The sequence below is a fragment of the Lethenteron reissneri genome, chromosome 28 (assembly GCF_015708825.2).
Source record: "Lethenteron reissneri isolate LAM-NWPU_2019-01 chromosome 28, ASM1570882v1, whole genome shotgun sequence".
Taxonomy (NCBI): domain Eukaryota; kingdom Metazoa; phylum Chordata; class Hyperoartia; order Petromyzontiformes; family Petromyzontidae; genus Lethenteron; species Lethenteron reissneri.
In genome coordinates, this window is record NC_083806.1 from 1773632 (window position 1) to 1797808 (window position 24177).

General features: G+C 55.0%; 1 protein-coding gene across 1 annotated transcript in view; it reads left to right on the forward strand.

Annotated features, from left to right (window-relative positions):
- Nucleotides 1–24177, forward strand: part of MYO19 (myosin XIX) — a 58960-nt gene that overhangs the window by 21913 nt on the left and 12870 nt on the right. The window contains exons 6-19 of the mRNA XM_061561649.1: nt 5610–5916; nt 7566–7635; nt 8349–8451; nt 9483–9579; nt 9916–9992; nt 10777–10864; nt 11441–11618; nt 11899–11972; nt 13764–13885; nt 21281–21421; nt 22204–22380; nt 22940–23110; nt 23392–23499; nt 23962–24032. Of these exons, the coding sequence (XP_061417633.1) occupies nt 5610–5916; nt 7566–7635; nt 8349–8451; nt 9483–9579; nt 9916–9992; nt 10777–10864; nt 11441–11618; nt 11899–11972; nt 13764–13885; nt 21281–21421; nt 22204–22380; nt 22940–23110; nt 23392–23499; nt 23962–24032 (1784 nt within the window). The remainder of the gene's footprint in view (nt 1–5609; nt 5917–7565; nt 7636–8348; nt 8452–9482; nt 9580–9915; nt 9993–10776; nt 10865–11440; nt 11619–11898; nt 11973–13763; nt 13886–21280; nt 21422–22203; nt 22381–22939; nt 23111–23391; nt 23500–23961; nt 24033–24177) is intronic.

Genomic DNA, 24177 nt, shown 5'->3' on the forward strand with positions numbered 1-24177 from the left:
TGAATAAAAACTTTTTTCACAAAACAGTCCCTAATGAGCCGCAGGCTGCCGACCCCTTCCCATAGTAAACTAGACGCCCATGGTAAACTAGACTTCCATGGTAAACTGAACTTCCATGGTAAACTGGACTTCCATGGTAAATTCGACTTCCATGGTAAACTGGACTTCCATGGTAAATTCGACTTCCATTGTAAACTGAACTTCCATGGTAAACTGGACTTCCATGGTAAATTCGACTTCCATGGTAAACTGAACTTCCATGGTGAACTGGACTTCCATGGTAAATTCGACTTCCATGGTAAACTGGACTTCCATGGTAAATTCGACTTCCATTGTAAACTGAACTTCCATGGTAAACTGGACTTCCATGGTAAATTCGACTTCCATGGTAAACTGAACTTCCATGGTGAACTGGACTTCCATGGTAAACTGAACTTCCATGGTAAACTGGACTTCCATGGTAAATTCGACTTCCATTGTAAACTGAACTTCCATGGTAAACTGGACTTCCATGGTAAATTCGACTTCCATGGTAAACTGAACTTCCATGGTGAACTGGACTTCCATGGTAAACTGAACTTCCATGGTAAACTGGACTTCCATGGTAAATTCGACTTCCATGGTAAACTGAACTTCCATGGTAAACTGGACTTCCATGGTAAACTGACCTTCCATGGTAAATTCGACTTCCATGGTAAACTATACTTCCATGGTAAAATGAACTTCCATGGTAAACTGAACTTCCATGGTAAACTGAACTTCCATGGTAAACTAGACTTCCATGGTAAACTGAACTTCCATGGTAAATTAGACTTCCATGGTAAACTGGACTTCCATGGTAAATTTGACTTCCATGGTAAACTGAACTTTCACGGTGAACTGGACTTCCATGGTAAATTCGACTTCCATGGTAAACTGAACTTCCATGGTGAACTGGACTTCCACGGTAAACTGAACTTCCATGGTAAACTGGACTTCCATGGTAAATTGAACTTCCATGGTAAACTGAACTTCCATGGTAAACTAGACTCCCATGGTAAACTGGACTTCCATGGTAAACTGAACTTCCATGGTAAATTCGACTTCCATGGTAAACTGGACTTCCATGGTAAACTAGACTCCGATGGTAAACTGAACTTCCATGGTAAACTGGACTTCCATGGTGAACTGGACTTCCATGGTAAACTGGGCTTCCATGGTAAACTGATCTTCCATGGTAAACTGGACTTCCATGGTAAATTTGACTTCCATGGTAAACTGAACTTCCATGGTGAACTGGACTTCCATGGTGAACTGGACTTCCATGGTAAACTGAACTTTCATGGTAAACTGGACTTCCATGGTAAATTCGACTTCCATGGTAAACTGAACTTCCACGGTGAACTGGACTTCCACGGTAAACTGAACTTCCATGGTAAACTGGACTTCCATGGTAAACTGAACTTCCATGGTGAACTGGACTTCCATGGTAAATTGAACTTCCATGGTAAACTGAACTTCCATGGTAAACTAGACTCCCATGGTAAACTGGACTTCCATGGTAAACTGAACTTCCATGGTAAATTCGACTTCCATGGTAAACTGAACTTCCATGGTAAACTGAACTTCCATAGTTAACTGGACTTCCATGGTGAACTGGACTTCCATGGTAAACTGAACTTCCATGGTAAACTAGACTCCCATGGTAAACTGAACTTCCATGGTAAACTAGACTCCCATGGTAAACTGGACTTCCATGTAAAATTCGACTTCCATGGTGAACTGAACTTCCATGGTAAACTGGACTTCTATGTTAAACGGAAATTCCATGGTAAACTAGACTTCCATGGTAAATTCGACTTCCATGGTAAACTGAACTTCCATGGTGAACTGGACTTCCATGGTAAACTGAACTTCCATGGTAAACTAGACTCCCATGGTAAACTGGACTTCCATGGTAAACTGAACTCCCATGGTAAACTAGACTTCCATGGTAAACTGAACTTCCATGGTAAATTAGACTTCCATGGTAAACTAAACTTCCATGGTAAACTAGACTCCCATAGTAAACTGAACTTCTATGGTAAACTAGACTCCCATGGTAAACTGGACTTCCATGGTGAACTGAACTCCCATGGTAAACTAGACTCCCATGGTAAACTGGACTTCCATGGTGAACTGGACTTCCATGGTAAACTGGACTTCCATGGTAAACTGAACTTCCATGGTAAATTCGACTTCCATGGTAAACTGAACTTCCATGGTAAACTAGACTCCCATGGTAAACTGGACTTCCATGGTAAACTGAACTCCCATGGTAAACTGAACTTCCATGGTAAATTCGACTTCCATGGTAAACTGAACTCCCATGGTAAACTGAACTTCCATGGTAAACTGGACTTCCATGGTGAACTGAACTTCCATGGTAAACTGAACTTCCATGGTAAACTGGACTTCCATGGTAAACTGGACTTCTATGTTAAACGGAAATTCCATGGTAAACTAGACTTCCATGGTAAATTCGACTTCCATGGTAAACTGAACTTCCATGGTGAACTGGACTTCCATGGTAAACTGAACTTCCATGGTAAACTAGACTCCCATGGTAAACTGGACTTCCATGGTAAACTGAACTCCCATGGTAAACTAGACTTCCATGGTAAACTGAACTTCCATGGTAAATTAGACTTCCATGGTAAACTAAACTTCCATGGTAAACTAGACTCCCATAGTAAACTGAACTTCTATGGTAAACTAGACTCCCATGGTAAACTGGACTTCCATGGTGAACTGAACTCCCATGGTAAACTAGACTCCCATGGTAAACTGGACTTCCATGGTGAACTGGACTTCCATGGTAAACTGGACTTCCATGGTAAATTCGACTTTCATGGTAAACTGGACGTCTATGGTAAATTCGACTTCCATGGTAAATTCGACTTCCATTGTAAACTGAACTTCCATGGTAAACTGGACTTCCATGGAAAATTCGACTTCCATGGTAAACTGAACTTCCATGGTAAACTGGACTTCCATGGTAAATTCGACTTCCATGGTAAACTGGACTTCCATGGTAAATTCGACTTCCATGGTAAACTGAACTTCCATGGTAAACTGGACTTCCATGGTAAACTGACCTTCCATGGTAAATTCGACTTCCATGGTAAACTATACTTCCATGGTAAACTGGACTTCCATGGTAAATTCGACTTCCATGGTAAACTGAACTTCCATGGTAAACTGGACTTCCATGGTAAACTGACCTTCCATGGTAAATTCGACTTCCATGGTAAACTATACTTCCATGGTAAACTGGACTTCCATGGTAAATTCGACTTCCATGGTAAACTGAACTTCCATGGTAAATTGAACTTCCATGGTAAACTGAACTTCCATGGTAAACTAGACTCCCATGGTAAACTGGACTTCCATGGTAAACTGAACTTCCATGGTAAATTCGACTTCCATGGTAAACTGGACTTCCATGGTAAACTAGACTCCGATGGTAAACTGAACTTCCATGGTAAACTGGACTTCCATGGTGAACTGGACTTCCATGGTAAACTGGGCTTCCATGGTAAACTGATCTTCCATGGTAAACTGGACTTCCATGGTAAATTTGACTTCCATGGTAAACTGAACTTCCATGGTGAACTGGACTTCCATGGTAAACTGAACTTTCATGGTAAACTGGACTTCCATGGTAAATTCGACTTCCATGGTAAACTGAACTTCCATGGTGAACTGAACTTCCACGGTAAACTGAACTTCCATGGTAAACTGGACTTCCATGGTAAACTGAACTTCCATGGTGAACTGGACTTCCATGGTAAATTGAACTTCCATGGTAAACTGAACTTCCATGGTAAACTAGACTCCCATGGTAAACTGGACTTCCATGGTAAACTGAACTTCCATGGTGAACTGGACTTCCATGGTAAACTGAACTTCCATGGTAAACTGAACTTCCATAGTTAACTGGACTTCCATGGTGAACTGGACTTCCATGGTAAACTGAACTTCCATGGTAAACTAGACTCCCATGGTAAACTGAACTTCCATGGTAAACTAGACTCCCATGGTAAACTGGACTTCCATGGTAAACTGAACTCCCATGGTAAACTGGACTTCCATGTTAAATTCGACTTCCATGGTGAACTGAACTTCCATGGTAAACTGGACTTCCATGGTAAACGGAAATTCCATGGTAAACTAGACTTCCATGGTAAATTCGACTTCCATGGTAATCTGAACTTCCATGGTGAACTGGACTTCCATGGTAAACTGAACTTCCATGGTAAACTAGACTCCCATGGTAAACTGGACTTCCATGGTAAACTGAACTCCCATGGTAAATTAGACTTCCATGGTAAACTAAACTTCCATGGTAAACTAGACTCTCATAGTAAACTGAACTTCTATGGTAAACTAGACTCCGATGGTAAACTGGACTTCCATGGTGAACTGAACTCCCACGGTAAACTAGACTCGCATGGTAAATTGGACTTCCATGGTGAACTGGACTTCCATGGTAAACTGGACTTCCATGGTAAATTCGACTTTCATGGTAAATTCGACTTCCATGGTAAACTGAACTTTCATGGTAAACTGGACTTCCATGGTAAATTCGACTTCCATGGTAAACTGAACTTCCATGGTAAACTAGACTCCCATGGTAAACTAGACTTCCATGGTAAACTGAACTTCCATGGTAAATTAGACTTCCATGGTAAACTAAACTTCCATGGTAAACTAGACTCCCATAGTAAACTGAACTTCTATGGTAAACTAGACTCCCATGGTAAACTGGACTTCCATGGTGAACTGAACTCCCACGGTAAACTAGACTCCCATGGTAAACTGGACTTCCATGGTGAACTGGACTTCCATGGTAAACTGGACTTCCATGGTAAATTCGACTTTCATGGTAAATTCGACTTCCATGGTAAACTGAACTTTCATGGTAAACTGGACTTCCATGGTAAATTCGACTTCCATGGTAAACTGAACTTCCATGGTGAACTGGACTTCCATGGTAAATTCGACTTCCATGGTAAACTGAACATCCATGGTGAACTGGACGTCCATGGTAAACTGAACTTCCATGGTAAATTCGACTTCCATGGTAAACTGAACTTCGATCGTGAACTGGACTTCCATGGTAAACTGAACTTCCATGGTAAACTGGACTTCCATGGTAAATTCGACTTCCATGGTAAACTGAACTTCCATGGTGAACTGGACTTCCATGGTAAACTGGACTTCCATGGTAAACTGAACTTCCATGGTAAACTGGACTTCCATGGTAAACTGAACTTCCATCGTGAACTGGACTTCCATGGTAAACTGGACTTCCATGGTAAATTCGACTTCCATGGTAAACTAGACTTCCATGGTAAAATGAACTTCCATGGTAAACTAGACTCCCATGGTAAACTGGACTTCCATGGTAAACTAGACTCCCATGGTAAACTGGACTTCCATGGTAAACTGGACTTCCATGGTAAACTGAACTTCCATGGTAAACTGGGCTTGCATCAGGGGGTGGGTGATGGGGGTGGGTTGCAGGGGGTGGACAGCCCAGCGGCTGGCGGCCTCACGCGTGGTGCCCCCCCCCCCCCCCCCCCCAGACGTGGTCGTCTCGCTGCCTCATGCGCTACCTCGCACTCGCCTCGCGACCCGGCGGCGGCGGCGGCTCGGCCCCTGGAGACGCCGGAGGAGCGATCAGTGACGTCAACGACCCCCACCAGCAGCTCCACCACCACCAGCAGCTCCACCCCCAGCAGCAGCTCCACCACCCCCAGCAGCTCCACCCCCAGCAGCAGCTCCACCCCCAGCAGCAGCTCCACCCCCAGCAGCAGCTCCACCACCAGCAGCGCCACCCCCAGGAGCACATCGAGCGCGTGCTCCACTCCAACCCCCTCATGGAGGCCTTCGGTACGCACTCTCCTCCCCCCCGCTCCCCCGCCCCCCTCCCCCCACCGGTTGCACCCCCCCCCCCTCTCCATCACCTCCTCCGCCCCCTCTTCCTCCATCATCTTTCACCAACCCACCCCCTCCTCCCCCTTCTGCCCCCCCCTGCCTCCTCTCCTATCCCCATAATCTGCCACCACCTCCTTAATGATATCGACCCCCCTCTTCCCCCACCCCCTAATCTCCCACCACCTCCCCTCCACCCTCCATTATAGTGCAGTGCACTGCACGTACGTAAGTGGGAAATACGTTCCCTTAACGTTGTACATTTATCTTAAATTAAATGAGATGTCACAAATATAAAAAACATAAAGGACGCAGCCCTACAATTGCTCGCTCACGCCGCTGCTGGCGGGAGAGTGTGAGCCCGGGGGAGTTGTGGCGAGCCCCCGGCTGGCCAGGCGACGTGCCAGACGTGGGAGTGCCCACACACTTTACCCCACCCGCGATGACCTGCCCGGTCGACAGCGGAGGCGGTAGTGGCGGGGGGGGGGGTGTAAGAAACCCGTCTCATTGTTTCAATAACCGGGACGGGAGTTCGACCCGGCGACCTCTTGGGTCGCAAGTCGGCGGCGCGAGGCTGGACCCTTCGCGCCTCGTGGCAGAGCCACCTCCAGGGTGCATCGTGGCCCGGCAGCTTCGCGAGCAGAGGGGCGCACGGCTCACGCGGCAGCTGCCCTCCGTGCGTGTCACATGTCCCCCATCATGCGTGTCACTTGTCCATAGGCCTCGGCAAGGTAAGGTAATTTACCCTTTTTACCGGGTAAAAGGGTAAAGGTGTCGACATGCCAAGGGGTAAGGTAAAGGGTAGGGTAAAGGTAGCTCGGAACAATTACCCGGTAGGGTAAAGGTAGCGCGAAGTATTACCCGGTAAATACGGTGCCTTGTTTATCGCTAAAAGCTCCGTGGTGCAGTCTGTGGCTTCCATTTAATAAGTAATATTGAAAAAAATAATTAAACATGCTTTTATTAAATGTACTAGTAATGACAGAACTCCACAACTCCAGGAATTGGCCCCGAAGCTTGCCATAACATAAGGGGCCGTGGTCATTTTACAGCCAACGTGAGTTGACCGTGGACAATTAGACCCAAGCCGAAACATAACATATAAAAAATAATGTTTAAAATATATATATATTTTAATGATAGAATATAGTATTGTCATCAGTATGACATAAGTATGCCAGGTTTGCAGTCGATACCACATTGGGAAGTGGGTTAAAATTGAGTTACAAGTTTTGAGGATACAACAACGATGACAACGACGACAACAACAAGCGTCTGACATTGTAATCATCAAGAGCATTCTATATGTATGAAGCGTTCTACCTATAGCATTTACCGTTATAAACCTTTTTCATGTTTGGTAGTACCCCAGTAATTACCCTGTAATCGGGTAATTTGTATGGACAAGTTGTCCATGCGTGTCACGTGTCCCCTGTGTGTGTCACGTGTCCATCCGTGTACCCCGTGCGTGTCACGTGTCCATCATGCGCGTCACGTGTTCATGCGTGTACCCCGCGCGTCACGTGTCCATCATGCATGTCACGTGTCCCCCGTGCGTGTCACGTGTCAATCATGCGTGTCACGTGTCCCCCCGTGCGTGTGCGTAGGTAACGCGTGCACGCTTCGCAACAACAACAGCTCGCGCTTCGGCAAATATGTGCAGCTGCAGTTGAACAGGTACACACAGACGTGCAGCTGCACGTGAACAGGTACACACAGACATGCAGCTGCAGTTGAACAGGTACACACAGACGTGCAGCTGCAGTTGAACAGGTACACACAGACGTGCAGCTGCAGTTGAACAGGTACACACAAACATGCAGCTGCAGTTGAACAGGTACACACAGACATGCAGCTGCAGTTGAACAGGTACACACAGACGTGCAGCTGCAGTTGAACAGGTACACACAGACGTGCAGCTGCAGTTGAACAGGTACACACAGACGTGCAGCTGCAGTTGAAAAGGTACACACAGACGTGCAGCTGCAGTTGAAAAGGTACACACAGACGTGAGCTGCACGTGAACAGTTGGTTGAGGATTCTGTTAATGATGAGTTTGGTAATACTGATGATTACCATCAGACTGGCGGTGATGAGTCTGGTAATGAAAATAATGGTGATTTTATTCTGGTGATGATAACTCTGGTGATGATGCCGATTACTGTTGAAGACGAATCTGGTGATGATTCTGATGATGATCATGATGCACATTCGAGTGATGATGATGATTCTGGAGATGATGCTCGTTATTATTGATGTTGTAACTCGCTGGCCCGGCCCTACTGGACACCTGTGTGAAAGAGCTTGATAGCTCATCGGATTTCTCCAGTCTGATTCGAATTGGAGTGACGGCGACGACGATGGTGACCATGATGACGATGTGCCTGCAGTGATCACGAGCTGGTGGGCGCCTCCATACAGACGTACCTGCTGGAGAAGACCCGCGTGGTCTTCCAGGCACCCCACGAGAGGAACTTCCACATTTTCTACCAGGTGCCACTTCACGCTGCCAGGGCCATCCACCACCTGCCCGCCAAAGCTCCCACTCTTCACCTGACCCAAGACCCCCCCCCCCCACGCACCACAATGCTGACCTGACTGCCACCCTCGACATTAACCCTTGACCGCACCAGGATCCCCGCCATATCCTACCGGGCGATAAACTAAACTATGTTAATTTTAACAGGTAAGGCCCACCGGGCTCTGTAGCTCTTTTCTCGGAAGCGACCTGAACAGCACAAAGTACAGCTCCACAAAGTGGCTCGTCTCGTAGAAATGTACAGCAGCCAAATACAGGAAAGCTTTGAACATCGAGGATTTATCGTTCGCGGTTTCGACGTATCACGGGCAGCCTCTTTGTATGCCAATTTAGCTACAGCGGGGGTTAGTTGTGGCCTTTCGCGGGTTGCTGTACCCAGAAGTAGTGTCTCGTTGGCTGGAACCGTGGAGCGGGTCGAGTGCTGTTAGCGAGCACCTATGAAGGCCAGCACAGCACACGAGGGGGTGGGTGGCCAGTACCATGCCCGGACGCCTTTGTCTCCCCAGTGGCGATGTTTACACACCGCACCAGGAACTCATTTGAGGCTGAGTCGACCTATGGGAGACCCAGAAACCGTTCAGATAATCGTCACTGGTGTTGGCCGCGAGCGGGAATCGAACTCGGGTCGCCGGGTTCGTAGCGCAGTGCGCTAAACGTTGCACTACCGTTCCCCACTGGTCACACACACACAGACACACACACAGACACACAGACACACACACATAAACACATACACACCACTTCTGAATTATAAGACGCACTCCCAACATTTGCTTTAAGCTTCGGTAGGGAGTGCCTCTTGTAATCCAGAGAATACGGTGCCATTAACCGTAGACCTGACCATGACCCCGAACACTAATCCCTGACCCTCATCAAAATCCCCGAATGATCAGCACTGACCTCACCATGCATCGCGATCCTGCCCACGAGCATCGGCGAAAAGTTGACCGCTGACCTGTGCACCACCCCCGCCCTTCCTCCCCAGATGGTGAAGGGTGCGAGCGAGCAGGAGAGGGAGGCGTGGGGCCTCCCCGCGGAGGCAACGTTCACGTGGCTGCCCAACGCGGAGCAGCACCTCGAAGGTTCGACTCCCGACCCTGGTGGATCCAGCCAGCGGTGGCAGCGCCACTGCTGGGCTGGATTCTGAGTTGAATGTTCAAGTTCGTTTTGTGCAGCCAGGAGATAACTGGGCAGCGTCAGGGTCATGCGCGACCTGGGTCACCACAATGACAATGAGATGAGGGTTCTGTACCGGATGGGACCAGGGTCCGGTACCGGATGGGACGAGGGTTCTGTACAGGGTGGCATGAGGGTTCTGTATCGGATGGGACGAGGGTTCTGTCCCGTCTCGAGACGTCATCGTCGAGTCCATGCGTCCTTCTACCCCTCCCTCCCTCCCTCTCCCGCCCGTCACCCAGAGGACGACTTCGAGGTGACGAAGGTGGCCATGGTGAACCTGGGCATGGAGCCTGGCGAGCGAGACCTCGTCTTCCAGGTGAGGGCCCTGCGTCCCTCACGGCCGCCCCCACCGTTCCTCCCTCCGCTCCCCCGGTGCCCGCCCCCCCGGTTCCTCCCTCTGCTCCCCCGGTGCCCGGCCCCCCCCCCCCGGTTCCTCCCTCTGCTCCCCCGGTGCCCGGCCCCCCCACCCCGGTTTCTCCCCCCGGCTCCTCGCTCCGCGTCACCCCGCGGGAGTCCCTCGGGGTTCCCCGTCTTGTTTTCAGGAGAGGCATTGGACCCGAAGTCGCCACGACTATCGCGGCTTTCCCATCGGCCAAGACATTGTTACGAATGTTGATTTGAGTTATTTTCTGGATGTGCTGTGTGCGCCCCGCTATGCTTGCGTGTGTGCTGCGTGTGTGCTGCGTGTGTGCTGCTTGCGTGTGTGCTGCGTGTGTGTGCTTCATGCGTGTGTGATGCGTGCGTGTGTGCTGCGTGTGTGTGCTTCATGCGTGTGTACTGCGTGCGTGTGTGCTGCGTGTGTGTGCTTCGTGCGTGTGTGATGCGTGCGTGTGTGGTGTGTGTGTGCGTGCTGCATGTGTGCTGCGTGCGTGTGTACTGCGTGTCTGTGCTTCATGCATGTGTGATGCGTGAGTGTGTGCTGCGTGTGTGCTTCGTGCGTGTGTGCTTCGTGCGTGTATGCTGCGTGCGTGTGTGCTGCATGCGTGTGTACTGCGTGCGTGTGTGCTTCGTGTCTGTGCTTCATGCGTGTGTGATGCGTGCGTGTGTGCTGCGTGTGTGCGTGCTGCATGTGTGCTGCGTGTGTGCTGTGTGTGCCGCAGGTTCTCTCGGCGCTTCTGCACCTGGGCACCGTGAGCTTCACGCAGCACGACGAGGCGAAGCCGTGCAGTGTGCAGCCTGCGTGCCACGGTGCGTGCTGCTGCACTAGTGTGTGAGCGAGTGTGAGCGCGTGTGTGCGCGTGAGCGCGTATGTGCGCGTGTGTGTGCGTGCGCGTGTGTGCGCGTGTGAGCGCGTGTGAGCGCGTATGTGCGCGTGTGTGCGCGTGTGAGCGCGTGTGTGCGCGTGTGTGTGCGTGTGTGTGTGTGTGCGCGTGTGTGCACGTGTGTGTGCGTGTGTGTGTTCGTGTGTGCGCGTGTGTGCGTGTGAACATGGGGAGCGGAGGTGCCACGATTCGCGCGCTGTGCGACTAAAGTACTAAAGTAACTAAACCAAAGATCAAAGTTTAATTCCCGTTCACGACCACCAACACCAGTGACGACAATCTGAGGCGGCCCTGGGCCTCCACTAGGTCGACTGAGCCTCAAATTAATGCCTGGTGTGTTTTGCAGTAAACATCGCCACCGGGGAGACAAAAGCAGCCGGGCATGGTGCTGGCCAGTCACCCCCTCGTGTGCCGTTGCGGCCTTCATAGGCGCTCGCTAACATCACTTGCCCCTACAGTCTGTCAAGGCTATACGGGGATCTTTGTCTTTGCGTGGTGGCAGGGAGCCTGGCGACGGCGTGCCGCCTGCTGCGGCTCCCGGAGGAGGCGGTGCGCGCGCGCCTCGCGCTGCGCGAGATCGCCACGACGCAGGGCGGGCGGCGCTCCGTGCTGCTCACGCCCTGCGCCCGGCGCGAGTGCAGCACGCGGCGCGACTGCCTCGCCAAGCTCGTGTACACGCGGTGAGCACGCGGGGTCACGCGGGGTCACGCGGGGTCGCTCAGGGTCGCTCAGGGTCGCGTGGGGCTAGGGACGTGGGGCTTGAGTCGTGTGGGTGGGGTTAGGGTCGTGGGGCTCAGCCTTAAATGAGTAACACTAGGGAGACAAAGGCGGCCGGGCGTGGTGCTGGCCACCCACCCCCTCGTGCGCCGGCCTTAACAAAGTGCTGTTCGCTGACAGCACTTCCCCAACAGGCTGTTAAAGGCTACACGGGGGACCTTTGCCTCGTGTCCGTGTGTGCAGGCTCTTTGAGTGGCTCGTGGCGCTGGTGAACACGAGGATTGGCGCCGGCTCCAGCACGTGGAGCCGCTTCATCGGTAAGAGTTGCCCAGCGCGGAGTCCCCCCCCCATCCCCGGGGGACTCGTACCTCCTCCCCCCTGCTCCCTCCTCCTCCCCTCCACTCCTTCCCCCTCCCTCCCCCTTCCCCCTCCTTCCTCCTCCGCCCTCCTCCCCCCTCCTCCCTCCCCCTACCTCCTACCCCCTCCCTCCGCCTCCCTCCTCCTCACCCCCCTATCCCCCTTGTCCCTACCCCGTCCTCCCTCCCCCTGCTCCCTCCTCCTCCCGTCCACTCCTTCCCTCCCCCTTCCCCCTCCCTCCTCCTCCCCCTCCCCCCTCCCTCCTCCCCCCTCCCCCTGCTCCACGTCTTTTCTCCCCCGCCAACTCCCCTCGGGAGCCTCCCGTGTCGCCGGACAACGGCCCGCTGAAGCGGACGTCACAGAGCTACCTCGGAGATCCCCTCGAGCGGCCTGGCCCACGCGGTCGAGGGCGGCACTCTGCCAGCCGCTCCGCCGAACGAGAGCAAATGTTCGGCGCGCGGCGCTCCAGTCGATAATATTGGATTCTCAGAGCTGGACCCTTAGGCAAATGAAGTGCCGAGCCAGATTGAATGAGACCGCGGTGTTTTTGTGTGTGGGGTCATCGGTGATCCGGCCATGAACTCACTGCATCTGAGAAGCCGGTTTCATCATAACCCTGTCCATGTGAGTCTCTGGGTCTCTGTGTGAGTCTCTGGATCTCTGTGTGAGTCTATGGGTCTCTGTGTGAGTCTATGGGTCTCTGTGTGAGTCTATGGGTCTCTGTGTGAGTCTATGGGTCTATGTGTGAGTCTATGGGTCTCTGTGTGAGTCTATGGGTCTATGTGTGAGTCTATGGGTCTCTGTGTGAGTCTATGGGTCTATGTATGAGTTTATGGGTCTCTGTGTGAGTCTATGGGTCTATGTGTGAGTCTATGGCTCTCAGTGTGAGTCTATGGGTCTCTGTGTGAGTCTTTGGGTCTCTGTGTGAGTCTATGGGTCTCTGTGTGAGTCTGTGGGTCTCTGTGTGAGTCTATGGGTCTCTGTGTGAGTATGTGGGTCTCTGTGTGAGTCTATGGGTTACTGTGTGAGTCTATGGGTCTCTGTGTGAGTCTATGAGTCTCTGTGTGAGTCTATGGATGTCTGTGTGAGTCTATGGTACTCTGTGTGAGTCTATGGGTCTCTGTGTGAGTCTATGGGTCTCTGTGTGAGTCTATGGGTCTCTGTGTGAGTCTACGGGTCTCTGTGTGAGTCTATGGGTCTCTGTGTGAGTCTATGGGTCTCTGTGTGAGTCTGTGTGTCTCCGTGCGAGTCTATGGGTCTCTGTGTGAGTCTATGGGTCTCTGTGTGAGTCTATGGGTCTCTGTGTGAGTCTATGGGTCTCTGTGTGAGTCTATGGGTCTCTGTGTGAATCTATGGGTCTCTGTGTGAGTCTATGGGTCTCTGTGTGAGTCTATGGGTCTCTGTGTGAGTCTATGGGTCTCTGTGTGAGTCTACGGGTCTCTGTGTGAGTCTATGGGTCTCTGTGTGAGTCTATGGGTCTCTGTGTGAGTCTGTGTGTCTCCGTGTGAGTCTATGGGTCTCTGTGTGAGTCTATGGGTCTCTGTGTGAGTCTATGGGTCTCTGTGTGAGTCTATGGGTCTCTGTGTGAGTCTATGGGTCTCTGTGTGAGTCTGTGTCTCCGTGTGAGTCTATGGGTCTCTGTGTGAGTCTATGGGTCTCTGTGTGAGTCCACAGAGACGCCGCGGCGGAGCCCCCCACCCGGCCCCCCACTGACCCCTCCCCCTGCCCCCCCCCTTCCTCTCCCCCCGCAGGGCTCCTGGACGTGTACGGGTTCGAGTCGTTCCCCATGAACAGCCTGGAGCAGCTGTGCATCAACTACGCCAACGAGAAGCTGCAGCAGCACTTTGTCGCGCACTTCCTGCGGGCGCAGCAGGTGAGTGGGGAGGGGGGAGGGGGCCGCGGGCGGCAGTGGGGAGCCGGGGGGCAGGGGCGGGGGGGCACTGGTGAGGGGTGAGGGGGGGGGCTGTCGCGTTGTTGCTGAGCCGATGGAACGCGCCTAAGGAACGCGCGCTCCTTGGGAGTGCGTCCCGCATTGCGTGTCTGTGTGTGTATATGTGTGTGCATGTGTGCGTGTGTGCGTGTGTGCGTGTGTGTATGTGTGTGCATGTGTGCCTGCATGTGTGCGTGTGTGTGTGTGCGTGTGTGTGTGCGTCTGTGTGTGTATATGTGTGTGCATGTGTGCCTGTGTAGTGGCATAAGAAGGGAGGGGCTGCTGTAGGCTCTGGCTTCCCAGGTGGGTCCAGACGCGTAAGCCTCTGGGCGCCAGGCACTGGGTTCCCAGGGGATCCAGACGCTTTTAAGCCTTTGGGCGCCAGGCGTTGGGTTCCCAGGCGCTTAAGCCTTTTTGGCGCCGCCAACGGGGTGGGGGGCTGTGTGTGCTCTGTGGGATGTCTGGTGGCGCACAAGACCCACCCCTCGTCGGACCAGGCATAAAAGGAGAGCTCCCTGGACGATCGGCCCAGTTGTAACTCAAGACCCAAGACCCACGACCAGCCATCTGAAGACCCTGGGATGCTGTGAGAGCCAGCGCTGGGACTCTGGAACTCCCGACGCTACGACCTTGTGAGGGCGAGTCCAGAGCGTAGCCAGAGTAGAGTATCTAGGCTGTGTAGCTAGGCTGTGTACCTAGGCTGTAACAGAGTATCAGGACTGTTGGAGTGTTGTATTGTAATAAAGAAGTTACATCTACAAGTGTCTCCGGAACCCGTTACATTTGGCGTCAGAGGTGGCAATGGAGACAAGAAGTAAGCCACGTACCTTCAGTCCTGACGGCGATGTTGAGGAGCAAGCGGCGACGGGGCAGCCAACTCGGGCCGACAACAACGCTGCACCACCGGCTGAGCAGGCGTCCACCACACCTGCCGATCCTCCTCCAGCGTCGGGAGCAGCAATGGAGGAAACGCTGCTTCGCCTCACCAAGCTGCTCCACGCCACCGTCTCCATCCTGGACGACATGCGTCGCTCACAGGCGGAGGCAGGAGGGAGAGAGGCGGCGCAGCGACCGCGCCATCCCGCCGGCTCCAACACAAACACATCCGGGTGTGTCGTCACTTCTGCGGGGGGAGCAGTGGCCGCTGGGAGCGACGTCACTTCCGGGCCCAGCGTGGGCCATCCCGATGACGCCGCGTCGTCAGCGCTGCGTCCCTCACCGCCGGGTGACAGCTGTTGGCAACCCAGCAACGCCGCGTCGTCAGCGCTGCGTCCCTCACCGCCGGGTGACAGCTGTTTGCAACCGCCGAGTGAGAGCGCTGCGAACGCGCAGCCAGCTTCAGCCGGGTTGCCAGGCAACGGAAGCTTGGCTCACGTCCAGCAACGCCTGCCAGCACTCAAGGCATTTTCTTCAGAGGGGGGTGAGTGGGCAGCGTTCGAACGCCGGTTCGTCTCTCTTATAGAGACGTCCGGCTGGTCGAAGTATGAAGCGCTCCAGGGCCTCCCGGCCATGCTCGACGACGACTCCCTCGCAACACTCCTTGCTGTGCCACGGGCGAAACGTGCCACGCTCACGGATGCCCTTCATCAGATGCGGCTGATTTATGGACCCCCATCCGAAGCACGTCACCGCTTCGAAGCGAGGAGGAAGAAGGCCTCCGAGTCGGCGATGGGGTACCGCAGCGCGCTGCTGGCCATGGCGAAGGTTGCCTACCCTCGCATGGATGAAGACGCTGTGGAGTCACTCGTGCTGCAGAAGCTCATGAGCTTGGCCCGCCAGCTTCGAGTTGCCATGCCGACAGCCGACGACGACGACGACTTCACGTCGCTACGTGCTGCCAGGTGCATCCAAGCACACCTACATTGCGATGAGGACACGACCATCGCTGCCTGCGCAGGCCCACCTGATGCACAAGCCTATGACGTGCATTCGGGGCCTCATCAGGCCTTCGCAGCAATAGAAAATCGCGGATCGTCCAACTGGCGATCCCAGCGAGATCACCACCAGCGGGACCGGCCAACCTCGCGCCAGGATGGAGCGTCCATCGTCTGCCACAACTGTGGCCTTCGGGGCCATGTGGCGTCCGGCTGCCGGGTCCCCCGACGCCGGACTTCAGGACCTCCGGCGCCTCGGCCACCACCTTATCCTCGGCATACCCAGGCGAGTCACGACACCTCGCACTCTCGGCCCCCACTTACAACAAGCACGCACCCTCACACCACACAGGGGGGTCATGCTTCGGAGGAGGGGGATTCGGGCCCATCATTGAACAACCGGGCGCTCGGACCGGGTCAATGGTCCGAGTTGGCCCATAGGGTCGTTGCCGCTGCGGCAGGGTCCTCTGCCGTAGTGGGTTCCATCGAGGGCGTTGATGTTCGTATGTTGATCGATACGGGTGCGTCGGCGACCATCATTTCAGACATAATTTATAACATTTTGCCCGATACATGCCGTCCCTTGCAGCCAGTTGATGTGCCATGCTATGCCGCAAATGGGGGTTCGTTGGGCATCACCGGACGGATCAATGCTCAGATCCGCATTGCTGACGTCCAATTAGTTGGGCCCATTTTGGTCTCATCAACCCTCGCCGTTCCGTGCCTCCTCGGAACAGATTTCTTGGGGAAGATGCCCATTAAAATTCTCATTAACAAAGGATGTATTGAGCTCCCCTCCGGCCGACGCATGGCCTTCCTACCCACACCCACTCGGTTGCACTCCGCATCTATGACGGTGCAGGCGTTGGCGGCGTGCACAATTCACATTCCTCCTGGCTCTCAGATGTTAGTTCCCCTCCGGTTTCGTAAACCCCTTGATTACGACGCGTTCATGGGGGGTGCTGTGATCGGGCCTTCGCGTTCAGCTGAGCGGGTGCCGGACCTCGTGTGTGCACAAACGCTCGTGCGAAGCGACCACGACCCCTTTATCCAGGTCCTTAACGCGGGATTGGAAACGGCCGTTATCTGTCAGGGAATGGTGCTTGCTCACGCGACGCCAGCCCCGCCAGAAGATGTGATCGTGGGTCACGTAGGGGGCGAGTTCTCTTCCGTTGCCAAGCCAGGTCCTGACACAGGATGGCTCGACGCGCTTTGCTCCACTTCTGCCGATTTGTCACCATTACAGCATGCTAAATTACGCACGCTGCTGAGCGATTTCGCCGACGTTTTCAGTCAAAGCAAATTCGACATTGGCTGCACTAAATTGCTAAGCCACCACATCGACACGGGTGATGCCGCTCCAATTCGTCAAAACCCATTCCGGTTGAGCCCGGCCGAAAAGGAACATGTACGGGTGGCCGTCAACGATATGTTGGCGGCCGATGTCATTGCGCCATCAAATAGCCCATGGGGGGCGCCGATCGTTCTTGTTAAGAAGCACGACGGGAGCCTCCGCTTTTGTGTTGACTTCAGGAAACTTAATAAGATTTCTGTGGCCGACGCCTACCCGCTTCCCAGGATGGACGAGTCGCTCGATGCCTTAGCAGGTGCGCATTACTTCTCCACCTTGGATCTCCTCTCGGGGTTTTGGCAGCTACCCCTTGATGACGCATCCAAACCAAAGACGGCCTTTCGCACGCCGCAGGGACTGTTCCAATTCAACAGACTTCCCATGGGTCTTCACTCGGCCCCGGCGACGTTCCAGCGCCTGATGGAGCTGGTCCTCGCTGGGCTCCAGTGGGATTCTTGCCTAATCTACCTCGACGATGTAATCGTGTTCAGCAAAACTTTTGATGAACACCTCACGCGATTGAAGGCAGTTTTCCTTAAAATGCGAACGGCTAACCTCAAATTCAAACCGCAAAAGTGCCACCTCATGAGGGATTCGGTTCGTTATTTGGGCCATATTGTCAGCCGCTCGGGAATTGCCACGGACCCCGAAAAGACAAATTGCGTGCGCTCATGGCCAACTCCTACCTCTGTTGGGGAGGTGCGGAGTTTTATCGGCTTCGCCTCATATTATCGACGATTTGTTGCGGGATTTGCATCCATCGCGAAGCCCCTCCACGCATTGACGGCCAAAGGGGTCAAATTCCGCTGGGGAGAGTTAGAACAGGCATCTTTCAATGCCGTCCGAAAAGCACTGGTCGATGCTCCTACCCTGTCTTATCCAGATTTTACCACTCCGTTCATTCTGGATACAGACGCCAGCAACACCGGAATTGGAGGGGTGCTGTCGCAAATTGTCAATGGAGTGGAGCGCGTCGTCGCCTATGGCAGCAGGGTGCTGTCGCCCGCGGAGCAACGTTACTGCGTGACGCGCCGCGAATTGCTTGCTATCGTTTTTTTCATAAAGCAGTACAGGCCATACGTGTATGGCAGGCATTTCACAGTACGCTCCGACCATGCGGCGCTACAATACGCCTTGCGAGTGGACCAACCATCTGGACAGCTCTCGCGTTGGCTCGAGATCCTCCAGGACTTTGCGTTCACTGTCATTTACCGCAAGGGGATTCAACACGGGAACGCCGACGGGTTGTCGCGGCTGCCGAACAATGGGCGCTGTGCTTGTTTTTTGGGTGCGGGGCGTTGTAGGCAGCCTGACGGAGTACCGCCCCCATCCCTTGTGGCCGCGGCCGGGGATGGGGTCGGGGACCACAGGGCTCCCTCCACGCAAGTTCCGCAGGACGCATTGCTGGGCCTCGGGTTGGACGACTGGGGACGTCTTCAGATGGAAGACGTCTCCCTCCTCAAATTGAGACGCCGCGCTAGGGATGCCGAGGGTCACAGGGGGCAGGGGGGCCCCGTATCATATGTCATCCGGGAAGGCGTCCTCAAGCATTGGGATGGGGGGTCCCAATCCCACACATTGGTGGTGCCCACCTCCCTGCGGGGGCGGCTTGTGTGGGAAACCCACAGTCGCCTCTTGCACTTGGGTGTTCAGAAAACACTAGCTAAAATCCCATTAGAATTTTTCTGGCCGGGCATGGCAAACGATGTGGCTGACCTTGTGCAAGGTTGCACAGAATTTGCACGGCGGAAACCACCTGCTAGGCCGTCCTGCCCGCCGCTCCAATCCATTAAAGTTTCCCGGGTCAATGAGATCGTCGCATTGGATATTTTGGGTCCGTTTCCCGCTACTCCTCGGGGTAGTAAGTACCTTTTGGTTGGGGTCGAATATTTTACCCGATGGGCCATGGCCTGGCCACTCCCCAACCAGTCTGCAGCAGCCATTACGGAGGCCTTTTTCCAGGGCTACGTCCTGGATAAGGGTGCTCCCGAACGCCTGCTGACCGACCAAGGGAAAAATTTCTCTTCCACGCTGTTGCGGGATGTGTGCAACCTGCTAGGGACACACAAAATTCGCACCTCGCCATATCACCCCCAGACTGACGGTATGGTCGAGCGATTACATAGGACACTTACCTCCATGCTAAGCCACCAGGTGTCTGAGTCACAGACTGATTGGGATCTCCACATACCTGGTGTCTTGGCCGCCTATAGAATGGCGCCCCATGCTGCCACCGGGTACTCGCCATTCTATCTTATGTATGGTAGGGAGGTTTGCCCCCCAATCGACGTACAATTGCACATTAAACAGCCCGCACCTAAGGCTAAGATTGCCGACCACATCCGTGCTAATGTGCGTCGTCTCATGGATGCCCGGGAGGCTGCTCAAAATAACTCAGAAGCCCGTCAGCTTGCCAACGAGCGGTTGCGGAATCTCCGCACATCCCGCCACGTTTGGGTGGAAGGGGACCGCGCCTGGCTCCACTGCCCGCAGGTACCATTGGCTACTTCCTCAAAACTGCTTAAGCCTTGGAGAGGCCCGGTTGTTATTATTCGCGTTCTCCGCCCGCAGTGTGTCAGGATCCAGCATGGCAAGCGACGTTGGTTCGTGCACCCGTCACGTCTAAAACCTTACATTCAACCCTACACACCTCCTTCACTTCTCCGGGGCCGAGAGCGCGACATGTCTGACGAGCCGCGCCGCGATGATGCTGCTTCTAACTCTCGGGCAGGTCCCGCTGACCCGCCCTCAGGTGCCTTGGGAATGAAATCCGCCACGGCCGACCAAGCGGGAACAAGCTTGCCCGCGGGATCAGCGACCCAGGACACAAGCGCAACAGCGGGTCGTCGGTCCCCTCCCGCCTCCGTCGCGACCGATGGACCTGCCACTCGGACTCGCTCAAAACTCAAACGATTTTCATGACCCCCGCCCACGAACTCTCGTCCCAACGCGACGCCACTCACTTTGCCACCATGTATAGTGGGCGATTGGGGCGTGCGTTCATCCTGCATATATGTGTTTATACAGTGTTGTTCTGCATCGGTGACCACAGGAGGGGGAGAGGCGCTTTCTTCTCATTTTTTTTTCTTGATTGTCACACACTCATTCTGATGGTTAACAAATAATTTCTTGTACAATTGTATTTTTTTTTTGACAGCCGGGTCGGCTGGAGGCTACGTAGAGGGGGGTAATGTAGTGACATAAGAAGGGAGGGGCTGCTGTAGGCTCTGGCTTCCCAGGTGGGTCCAGACGCGTAAGCCTCTGGGCGCCAGGCACTGGGTTCCCAGGGGATCCAGACGCTTTTAAGCCTTTGGGCGCCAGGCGTTGGGTTCCCAGGCGCTTAAGCCTTTTTGGCGCCGCCAACGGGGGGGGGGGGGGGGGCTGTGTGTGCTCTGTGGGATGTCTGGTGGCGCACAAGACCCACCCCTCGTCGGACCAGGCATAAAAGGAGAGCTCCCTGGACGATCGGCCCAGTTGAACTCAAGACCCAAGACCCACGACCAGCCATCTGAAGACCCTGGGATGCTGTGAGAGCCAGCGCTGGGACTCTGGAACTCCCGACGCTACGACCTTGTGAGGGCGAGTCCAGAGCGTAGCCAGAGTAGAGTATCTAGGCTGTGTAGCTAGGCTGTGTACCTAGGCTGTAACAGAGTATCAGGACTGTTGGAGTGTTGTATTGTAATAAAGAAGTTACATCTACAAGTGTCTCCGGAACCCGTTACACCTGCATGTGTGCGTGTGTGCGTGTGTGTGTGCGTCTGTGTGTGTATGTGTGTCTGCGTGTGTGTGTATGTGCATGTGGGGAGCGATAGTATAGCGGTTAGCGCGCTGCGCTATTAACCCAACGACCCAAGTTCGATTCCCGCTCACGGCCAACACCAGTGACGATTATCTGAACCGGTCCTGGGCATCCCCTAGGTCGACACAGCCTCAAATGAGTACATGGTGCGGTGTGTAGTAAACATCGCCACTGGGGAGACAAAGACGGCCGGGCGTGGTGCTGGACACCCACCCCCTCGTGTGCCGTGCCGGCCTCCGCAAGCGCTCGCTCACGGCACTTGCCCCAGCAGTCTGCTGAGGCTACACGGGGCATCTGTGTCTGTGTGTGCGCAGGAGGAGTACGCGCAGGAGGGGCTGCAGTGGTCATTTATCGACTACGAGGATAACTCGAGCTGCCTGGAGCTCATCGAGGGCCCCGTCAGCGTCGCCACCCCCGTGGGGCCCGCGCCCAGCCTCTTCTCCCTCCTCAACGAGGTGACGGCGGCGGCGACCGCGATGGAGCTGCGGTGGTGGTGTGGTTGTGATGCTGTGGTGTTGGTTTTGATGTTGTGGTGTTGGTGTTGTTGTTAGTCGTGGTGGTGGTGTGGCGATGGTGTGGTCGTAGTGATGATGAAGGTGATGGAGTGGGGATGGTGGTTGCGGTGGTAGCGGCGGTGGTGGTGGTGTGGTTTCAGTAACTGCAGTTGCGATGAAACGTCATCGAGTCTATAGCCAGGTTGCCGCAGTATGTCCGACACTCACTCGCTCTCACTAACTCACTCTCACTCACTCACTCACCCACTCACTCACTCACTCTGCAGAAGAGCGGGAGAAGTTACCAACCCCACACAGAAAGAAGTTCGCCCCAATCGGGAGTCGAACCGAGGTGCTGCCCGCTTTGGGGCTCGAGCGTCACCGACCGTGCGAGCACCGAGCGGTGTGCGAGCGAGCGAGCGAGCGTACACGCATGTGTATGTGCGCGTGAGCGCGGCGAACTGTGACTTACGAACCTGGCGGCCCGAGTTAGATTCCCCGCTCACGACCAATAACAGTGGTGAATATTTGAACCGGTGCTGGACCTCCTCTAGCCTGGTGCAGTGTGTAAACATAAACACTGGGGAGACAAAAGCGGCTGGGCGTGGTGCTGGTGACCCACCCCCTTGTGTGCCGTGCCGGCCTTCATAGGTGCTACTACTCGCTAACAGCACTTTCCCCAACAGTATGTTAAAGCTATGCGGGGGATCTTTGTCTTTGTGTGTGTGCGCGTGCGCTCGCAGGCTTGCCGCGCGAACCGCGAGTCCAACGCGGCGGCGCTGGACTCGCACCTGCGGCGCACACTGGCCGGCCGGCGCTGCGTGTCGTGGCCACGCTTCTCGGACGCGCCCGAGTTCGTGGTGGAGCACTACGCCGGCTACGTCCCCTACCGCATCGACGGCCTCACGCAGAAGAACGAGGTCCATTCACTGCCGCCGGACGTCACGGCGACATAGGGGGGGGCGGGGGGGGTCGAGAGGTCGTGGCGAGCGTCATCACCGGACGACGAAATCTCCCGATGGGGTTTTCAGGTCGTGCCACGTGCTGTTTCGTCGCGACGTCCGACGTTCCAGTCCGTGCGAAACGTCGGAAGTCGACGGCGATCGACGACCCGGGATGGCCTCGGAGATAGCCAGCGCCGGCGCTAGCGCGCGATGCCGCGTCAGCGCCGGCGTGCGCCTACGTCGCCCGTAACGCGCCCGATCCCATCGGATCTCAGAGAGCGAGGCAAGGTTTGGGCCTGGATGAATACCTGGGCGGGCGACCGTGGGCGACGCGGCCACGAGGCGTCGCGTCGCAAGACAACACGAGAAACGGGACCTTCGGTCACGGCTGGCGGTCACAGTGACCATCAGGGAGTGCTCACGTGGAGCTCGTGCTCCCCGTGACGCCGTCTCGTCAAACTCTCAAACTCGCGTCACGGAATCCACGCACGCGATCGTCATTCCCTGCCGCTCTTCTGCTGTGTTTTCGGTGCAGGATCCGGTCCCCCCCGAGCTGATCACCCTGCTGGAGGGCTCCCACAATCCCCTCCTGCAGCAGCTGTTTCCCGTGTCGCCGGCGGGCGGCGGGGAGCCTCTGTCTCCATCCCCGCCAGGTCCTGCGCCACGCGGCAAGGCCAGGGTCATGACCGTCGTGTCAAAGTTCAAGGTTTGCCCCACACCGCTCGCAGTCGCGAATTCGCATCGCCCGTTCGGTTCTGCACTCGGTTAGGCTAAAATTCCACCTCCGAGAATGACAAGCACTGGGTCTCGCCATGGAGCCCGGCGGAGCGGGCAGAGTTACGCCGCTCTGGGAGAGTTCCGTCTCCTGATCGCGACGCCGTGCTATGCAGTGGAGGCTCAGCACAGCCGGCGGCGCGTCGCTGCGCGTGTCGCTGCGCATGTCGCTGTGTGATCTGAGCGCTGCGCGTGTCTCTGTGTGTGTTGCAGGCGTCGCTCGACAGCCTCATGAGGCTGCTGCAGACGTCGACGCCGCACTACGTGCGCTGCATCAAGCCCAACGCGGCGTGCCGGCCCCACACTTTCATCCCTGAAGAGGTGAGGCCGAGACCAGCTGAGGCCAGAACAACGTGAGGCCGAGACCAGGTGAGGCTGGGATCAGATGAGGCCGGGACCAGGTCAGGCTGAGCCCAGGTGAGGCCAGGATCAGATGAGGCTGAGACCAGGTGAGGTCATGAACAGGTGAGGTCATGACCAGGTGAGGCATGGACCAGGTGAGGCGGAGACCAAGTGATGCATGGGTCAGGTGAGACCAGGACCAGGTGAGGCTGGTACCAGGTGAGGCCGGCATCAGGTGAGGATTCCACAAGTTGAGATTGTGACCAGGTGAGGCCGGGTCCCACCGGGGCAAGTGGCAGGGAGCCAGCACACCCAGAGTGCTGCTGCCTGCCACTTGCCCCGGTGGTGGCGGTGGAAGCGGTGGTTGTGGTATTGGTTGTGGTTTCTCACGATGGTGACGGTGGTGGTGGTGGTGGTGATGTGTCGTTGCCGGGCGACCAGGTTCTGCCGCAGCTGGAGGCGTGCGGCATCGTCGAGACGATCAACATCAGTGCCGCGGGGTTCCCAGTGAGGTGCGGGGTGAACATACCCACGTACACACACACGTACACACACATGTATACACGTGCACACACACGTGCACACATACGCACACAAAGACAAAGACCCCCGTATAGCCTAAACAGATTTCAGGGGCAAGTGCTGTTAGCGAGCACC